The 8,148-nt window shown below is 42.9% G+C and overlaps 1 protein-coding gene across 1 annotated transcript in view; it reads right to left on the bottom strand.

Annotated features, from left to right (window-relative positions):
• Positions 1 to 425: 425 nt before the first annotated feature.
• LOC107282268 (tetraspanin-33-like) overlaps positions 426 to 8,148 on the bottom strand; it is a 12,297-nt gene continuing 4,574 nt past the window's right edge. Inside the window, exons 3-8 of the mRNA XM_029282974.1 lie at positions 7,467 to 7,591; positions 6,590 to 6,664; positions 6,306 to 6,401; positions 3,996 to 4,121; positions 2,515 to 2,676; positions 426 to 491 (exon numbers count right to left, since the gene is read on the bottom strand). Coding sequence (XP_029138807.1) covers positions 426 to 491; positions 2,515 to 2,676; positions 3,996 to 4,121; positions 6,306 to 6,401; positions 6,590 to 6,664; positions 7,467 to 7,591 — 650 coding nt within the window. The remainder of the gene's footprint in view (positions 492 to 2,514; positions 2,677 to 3,995; positions 4,122 to 6,305; positions 6,402 to 6,589; positions 6,665 to 7,466; positions 7,592 to 8,148) is intronic.

The raw sequence follows: 8,148 nt of genomic DNA, 5'->3' as shown, positions 1-8,148 counted from the left end.
TAATGCGCACCCAAACTTTGATTTCTTTTTTTGGTAGAAAATTTTGCGCGTTATACTCGAATAAATACGGTACCTAACTTGCAAGGAAGGGAAGGGAAGATTTTTCAATGCTCCCTGTCGATTCCCACAAGGAAACTCATTAAGGAAGCTGGCAGGAATTTGGAAGTCACTCCTGCTCCCACTCTTTTTTTGCCCACCCTTGGTCATTCTGTTTCCCTGTTTAGGTAAGGAAATATCTCTGAAACAGTCACCCAATGCAGCACAGGTTATCCACTCATTTGCTAAACTAATAAACTAGCTGGCTGCTCACCTAAAATTGGTGGAAGAGCTGGTAAAAACCACAAGGATAGGAAGTGACATCACACCCTTAATAAATGAATTAATCACCATTGTTTTTGAAAGTTTTTATTGTATTTCATAAAGAATTACAGCATTAGGCTTAATCTTTTATGGGTGAGGAGAGTAAGGGTTATTTTTTCTCTTTTCCCCATCTGTAGCGAACAGAAGGAATGGCCTTCAGGAAGAACCACTACCAAGTAAGAAGAGATTAGCCAACCATTTGTCTGAAATGGTATAGGGTTTCCTGCCTGAGCAGGAAGTTGGACTGGAAGACCTCCAAGGTCCCTTCCAACTCTGTTATTTTGTTAATGGTCAGATCAGTAGGGTTTGAGCCTAGACCAAGAAAATAACTTGAGAAAATGTCTCAGGGAAACCCCTCCTTAGTGAACATAAAATGAGGAAGCACATTCAGACTTGCAAGATTCTATTATTACAGGTAATCCTCAACTTAAGACCGTAATGGAGTCTGGAATTTCTGTCATAATTCAGGACAATTGTAAGTCAAGGCACTCATGTGCCTTGACCTGACTTTATGGCTTCTTTTTGCAGTGGTCATTAAATGAATGCCGCAGTTGTTAAGTGAATTGATGTATTCCTAAGGGCATTTTTGTTGGAAACTTGCCCCAAAAGCCACAAATCAGTAAAAACTGTCTTAAATCACAGTCACATGACTGCAGAATGCTGCAACTGGCCAAAAAGGTGAGCTAATTGCCAAGCACCCAAAATGTGATCATGGGACTATTCAACTCTCAGAACTTTGGAACCAGGACATAAGTAGCTTTTGAGGTGTCCATTGTAACTTTGAATGGTTGCTAAACAATTGGATGGAAGAGGAGACTACCTGTATAGCCTTACAATAAAAATAGTCCTCACTCTATGGCAGGAGTAGGCAACCTTGACTCTTTTATAACTCGTGGACTTCAACTCCCAGAATTCCTGAGCCAGCATGGCTCAGCTTGGAAACTCTCCCTTTCCCCTCAGTATGGCTGGCTCAGGAATTCTGGGAGTTGAAGTCCATGAGTCATAAAAGAGCCAAGGTTGCCTACCCCTGCTCTATGGCATTGGTTTCTTAGTTTGGTCTACCTAGAATGGCTGATCCCCAACCCCTTTTCCCAGTATTTTCCTCATAATCTGTGTTTGTTGGATGTTGGAAGACTAGGTGTGTCCATGTGCCCACTAGGAGGGCACCCAGAGTACGGTTCCCTTTGGAGGCAATCACTCTAACTGAACCTCTATGACCAGGCTATTTGTTTCTTCAATCCATATAAGCCGCAATATTAAAACAACAAATATTTCAAACCCAGAGTGTGAATTTGGGATAACAAAAAAACCCTTGTTCCTGTGACTGATGCATGAAAATGGCATATTTATAGCAGACTTTTCCAACCAGGTGGCCTTCAGGTGTATTGGGACTGTAAGCCCCAGAATTCTGAGGCAACATGGGAATCCTGGCAGTTTCAGTACGTAGTTTCATGCATCCAAAGGCTATTGGGTTCAGGAAAGCTGATTCACAGCCCCCTTCCATCCCTTGCTGCCTTCTTTCTCACTTCTCAGGGAAACTCTGCCTCCTCCTCCTCCTCTTGGTGCTTCTGCGCTTCTGGATGATGAAATCAATCTGGTAAATGAGCATCACTGCCAGAAGAAAGATGACAACCTGGAAGGAAACAGAGAAAGTTCAGCAATATAACCCAAGAAGGGGATATAAAGACGTGCCACATTTTTTGGGGGGGTGTTCCTTAATTTGAGCATAGGCTTCCATAGAGAGAAGGCTGAGGAAGACAAGTGTCATATGCACTTATGTCTGACACTGGAACACAAGTACAAAAGGGAAGGGATGAACTTGTGATGTCACCCTGCACATGTCATCACGGTAACTACCTCTGGACATAGAATAACAGAATTGGAAGGGGCCTTAGAGGTCTTCTAGTCCAACCTCCTGCTTAGGCATGAAGCCCTCTACCATTTCAGACAAGTGACTGTCCAATCTGGAGACAGGTTGTTCCACTGATTAATTGTTCTTACTGTCAGGAAATTTCTCCTTCGTTCTAGGTTGGTTCTCTCCTTGATTATTTTCCATCCATTGAGCTTGGGGGTTCTTCCGAGCTGATTAAATTCTCCAAATTCTCCCAGTCTTATTCCAGGCTGATCGGATCTCCTCCAGCCCTAGTGCCTTACCTCCAACACCAACAATCCAAATGCCAGCCCAGCCATCAGCAACAGGTTGCTCCGTCCCCAGTGGACAATCTTCTCTAGGCAGCCCTCTGTGTACACCAAGTTCTCTGCTTGCCAGCCTTTAAGATTCTGTGTCCCATAGCCACACATGGTGTTTAGCATAACCTAGAATAAGTTGAGAACATTAAGACAAGTGCAGGGTCAAATCACCGAGGGCCCATAGTCTCTAAGAGTGATTGATCATTGACAAGATGTCAAAGAGCAAATATGAGATACTGGCTGTTCTTTGCTCTTCAGCATCCAATACTGAAAAGTAAATTACTGCATCTCCTTACATGGGGGAAAAATCAGGATTTTAGTAGCACTTTTTATGAGTAAAACATTTTATTAAAAGGCGTAAGCTTTCGTGAGCTTCAGACCATCTTCCACTGTGGTGACCATCTTTATTTGCAGCACTTTATTGATCTAGTATAAGATAGCAGTTTCCGAATTTGCCGTAATTTCCAATTAAATGCAGAAATTCTGACTCCAGAACCTTTGAATAAACTGCAGGTAGCCCTTGACCTATGGCCTACAATTGGGACCAGAATTTCTGTGGCTAAGCCAGGCAGTTGTTAAGTACTTCGTGCCCAATTTTATGAACTTTTTGCTATGGTTAAGCGAATCACTGCAATTGAATCAGGCAATCATTCAGTAAATCCTGCATTCCCCATCAACTTTGCGTGTTAGAAGCTGGCTAGGAAAGTCGCATATGGCGATCACATGACATAAAAATATACTGGTTGCCAAGCACCTGAAGTTTGATCATGTGACCATGGGGTTGCTGTGACAGTTGTAAGTGTGAGTATCAATTGTGAATCACCTTTTTCACTGCCGCTATCACTTTGAACAATCACTAAGTTGAGGATTATCTGTACCAGAAAAGGTGGGTGAGGTGTTGCTACTATGGACTAACACAATTCTATTCCTACAATCTCTTCATATGATGCTCCATTAAGCTGTTCGATCAGCTGCAAAAGTTAGGAATAAATTTCTAATCAAGCTGCTAGAGGTCCGGGAGAGTAGAATAACGTTGCTGCCCACCTGTAATGCTTCCTCAAATTGCAGATTTGTGAATAAAAGCTAATTGTTGTAGCAGTGCTTTGTAAAACTGGGGGGGAGGGGGCTCTCTTTTTCAAAATAAATAACAAAAGCTCCACATTAACTTTGCAAATCTTTGTTTAAAGTTAATTCTTGTAATCTGCTATTTTCATACATTGAAGTTCTAGACTTTGATTTGTTAAAATGTTTACTTTTTAATAAATTGTCCCACCATCCCTGTTTGGCTTCTGAACAGCAGCATCTACATTTTAGAAATAAATGGCCTAATAAAGACCTTGAATTTTATACTGTATCCCCAGTCTTATTGCCACAGTGACTTAAAGTACTGTTCCTCCTCCTACTTACCTCAGAACTGAACATGTTTGAATTCCCTTTTCTCTTACCTCTTTATCTTGCAGACAGCAAGAGAAAGGCACCGCACAACGCTCCAGGCTGGGATTGGTGTCTTGGCAGTCAAAATAAATATTCTGGGACCAGTCCTTGTATGAGTGAACCCCACAGCACTTGAACTGGGTAGAAGAGAGAAACAAAACCAAATGCCAAGGGAACTAATTGGATTCATGAAATCACAGAGAAATGTCCCACAAGGACAGCCTGCTTCAGCAGCTTATGGGTGAAGTTGAGTAGAGGAATAACAACAACAACAACAACAACAACAACATTATTATTATTATTATTATTATTATTATTAACAACAACAACAACAACAACAACAGACAAGCACCTGCAACATAACACCCCGGACTTAATAATTGCCGATAAGAAAGACAAAAAAGTCTGGATAGTGGACGTGGCAGTGCCTGGAGACAGCAGAATAGACGAGAAAGAACTGGAGAAGATAACAAAATACAAAGACCTACAAATAGAAATAGAACCATTGTGGCAAAGGCAAGCAAGGGTAGTACCAATAGTAATAGGCGCCTTGGGTGAAATCCCAAAACAACTGGAGCACCACTTGAACACCATTGGCATTGACAAATTCGCCATTAGTCAATTGCAAAAGGCGGCCTTACTAGGAACTGCTTCCATCCTGCGATGATATCTGTAATACCATCAAACATCCACATCTGCCTATCCCAGGTCCTTGGGAAGGACTCGATAGGTAGAGAAAAATGCCAAATCCAGTCTGAACATCTGGCTGACTGTGCGATGATCAATAATAATATAAAAAAAAAGTCTGGATGGTGGACATGGCAGTAGGGCCAGAATAGAAGAAAAAGAACTTGAGAAGATTACAAACTACAAAGACCTGCAAAATCAGGCATAGAACAACTGTGATGAAAGGAAACAAAGTGAATAGGCACCTTGGTGCAATCCCAAAACCTCTGGAACACCACTTGAGCATCATCAGCATTGACAAAATCACCATCGGTTAATTGTAAAAGATAGTTTTGCTTGGAACAGCTTAGCCTTAATCCAATTAAATAACAACATCTGCTTATCCCAGGGCTTTGGGAAGGACTTGATAGGCAGACAAAATTGCCAAATCCAGTCTAAACATCTGACTGACTGTGTGACCATCCATAACATTAACAGTCTTGCTCTGCCTTCCATCTACAGAGTTTCTGCTTTAGGGAAACCAAACCGTACCTCAATTTACCTTAGAGGGATTTCCCCCCCAGTTATATGCATATTTAACACACGTTTTTAGTAGTAGTGTAGCTCTTCCATAACAAGCTGGAAGCAGAATTAAAATGGTATTCAACATGGCAACTTGATACAGCATTCTGTTATCTGATAATGTCTACCACCATGGCTGATATCCTACAAAATAAAATATTGATTCACAAATATTCCTTTCCAAAAAGATCCCCTACAAAATTAATTAATAACATCTTGGGGGTTCTGCTCTTTTATGGTGCTCTTTTCAGCATCAAAGCAAGGTTATTACTTCCTTGAAGGGCCTCCTAACTGCACTTTAAAGAAATTCTAATGCTGTTGTACTCAAAATGAATCAATAAAAGAACTGGATGTGGCAAGCAGCAGGGATTGTAGCCCATTTAAAGTTTCAATGTTCTTTTTGTTAAGTCATACTGAACAGGCAGGTGCTGCAATTTAACTTTACATTTAAAGGAATCACACATTTGGATAGAACAAAAGAGTAACACAAAAAACACAGGGCAATGTCTAGCAACAATATCTGAATCTTTTTAAAAACAATTCCAAATTAGTAGAAATAGCCCATTACAACCATTTGTTTAGTAACTGTTTGAAGTTACAACAGCACTGAAAAAAGTGACTTATGAACATCACAGCATTCCCATGGGTTCCATGATCAAAATTTGGCTGCTGGGCAACTGACATGTGTTTACAATGGTTGCATCATCCCAAGGTCACGTGATGGCCACTTGTGACCTTCCCAGATGGCAAAGTCAATGGGAGATGCCAGTTTCTAACTCACTTAACAATTGCAGGGATTTGCTTAACAATGGTGGCAAAAAAGGTTATAAAGTTGGGCAAGACTCACTTAACAACCGCCTTGTTTAGCAATGGAAATTTTGGTCGTAACTCAAGGACTACCTATGGGCCAGTTTTGCAGATCAGATAATTGTTCTTCCTCTATGAAGTGTGAAAAAGAACATCAGTGCTTCTGTACAGAGCCTGCGCAAAGCTGAGGAAGGCAGAGTACTAAGGCCCTGGAACCAGAACTTCTGCATAATGTTGGAAACCAGGGCAAATTCAGAACCCGTTACCTTCTTCTGAATGTAGTCGATGAGGTTCTGTAAATCAAGGTTGTCACGATAGCGGGAGATGGCCTGGCCCATCAAAAATGTGGCTTTTTCCATCACCTGGGGGATGAAAATGGGGGGAGTTTTTTGTCACAGGGAATGCTGAGACAAATCTTGGGCCAATGAGGAAAACCCTTCTATGGCCCACTTGAAAACCAAGACAGGCCTGGAGGATTGTCACTGGAATCTCTTGCCCACTTTGACTACCGCTGATGATGTTGGTGGGTCAAGTTTGTTTGTTTTTTTACCATGCCAGAGAAGATGAAGCCTAAAACTGCAGCCACCACTTGCAGAATGAAAATGATGAGCAAGATCCAGGCAAACTAGAAAGCAAAATGAATAAAAGAAAGAAAAAGGGAAAGGGGGAAAAAAGGTCAGCAGCTGCAGAATGCACATTTACACACCGATGAAAAACACCCATCTGTCTCAATCTGGATTTGCATAGAGTATATGCTTCATCATAGCCAAACAAGCACACACCTGTTCTCTAGAGTCTGAATCCAAACTGATGGAGTATATATCCCTCTTTCAATATGTGCCAATCCTTTGAGGAGCTTCTTGTAGGAAAACCTCCTTCTAGAACAGCGGTTCTCAACCTATGGGTCGCGACCCCATTTGGGGTCGATCGACCATTTCATGGGGGTCGCCAAGCAAGGCTGTCCGCCATTTTTCCCCCCTTTTCCGGCGGGTGCCTTACCTCCCTTGGGCTGGGCCAGCAGGTGGTCGGCCTGCTCCGTCTCTGCCGCTTGCCAGCTACGCCTCGGCCAGCGCAGGGGGCGGAACCACGCATGCGCGGCACTCCCGGGCCGGGAAAGTCCTCGACTTACGACCGGTTGGGTAGTCCTCGACTTACGACTGGTTTAGTCCTCGACTTACAACCGGTTGGGGGTCGCGGCATTAAAAAGGTTGAGAACCACTGTTCTAGAAGGTGTCCATCCAGTTTAGCATCCTTTGTCTGTTCATAACTGGGCCAGCCAGATGCACCAAAAGGATGCTGACAAGCATGAAATGAAAGCGGTACCTGCTGTGAGAGGATCTACTACCATCAAAGAGATGGAGAAGAATTCCTCATTGCCCACCAAAGCTGGCTGATGGATGGGAAAAGGGAAATCCTTGTTAACGTACCATTTTCAGCATTAGTGTGAGGTCCCGTAAGGCTCCCAAGCAGCCCACAAAGGTGATGCAGAAAATCAGGGTACCCACTGCTAAAAGAATTATGGAGGGATCAGCCAACAAGGAGTCCACAGCACCTGGCGAAAGATGGAGACACTATTTTAAAAGTTCCATGAACAATCTCAATAGTAGGACAACTGTTCTGATCCAAACAAGAGCTTTGCTTTATTCCTGTTTGTCACAGACAGATTAAATCCAAAGACGGATTAATATTCAGATTATTTATTCTTCAGGAATCTCTAAACAATAACTCACAGTTAAGAAGAGTTCTTCTGAGGCACGAATCATAATCTGTCCATTTTGTGGTGTAAAAAATTAAAGGTAGATTCACCCCATGGACTTGACCCAATTAGTTCGTGCACCCACTCACACGGGAGGACATACACTGGATCTAATTTTTGTCTCTGGCCAGTGGCAGAGTGATCTGGAAATGGAGGAGATAATTATAGAGCCTTTGTCATGGTCAGATCACGCACTCCTTAGGATGGACTTCCGGACCGCTGCCCCTCGCCGCAGGGAGACGGAACCGCCTAGATGGTTCCGTCCCAGGCGCCTGATGGACCCGGAGGGGTTTCTGACGGAGCTTGGGCCATATCCTGAGGAGCTGGGTCACGACTCGGCGGAACATCAGGCT

Source organism: Protobothrops mucrosquamatus, unplaced genomic scaffold (genome assembly GCF_001527695.2).
Source record: "Protobothrops mucrosquamatus isolate PMUCROS unplaced genomic scaffold, P.Mucros_1.0 scaffold6, whole genome shotgun sequence".
Classification (NCBI taxonomy): domain Eukaryota; kingdom Metazoa; phylum Chordata; class Lepidosauria; order Squamata; family Viperidae; genus Protobothrops; species Protobothrops mucrosquamatus.
Note: the sequence above shows the minus strand (reverse complement) of the source record. Positions and strands in the feature narration are given on the sequence as shown.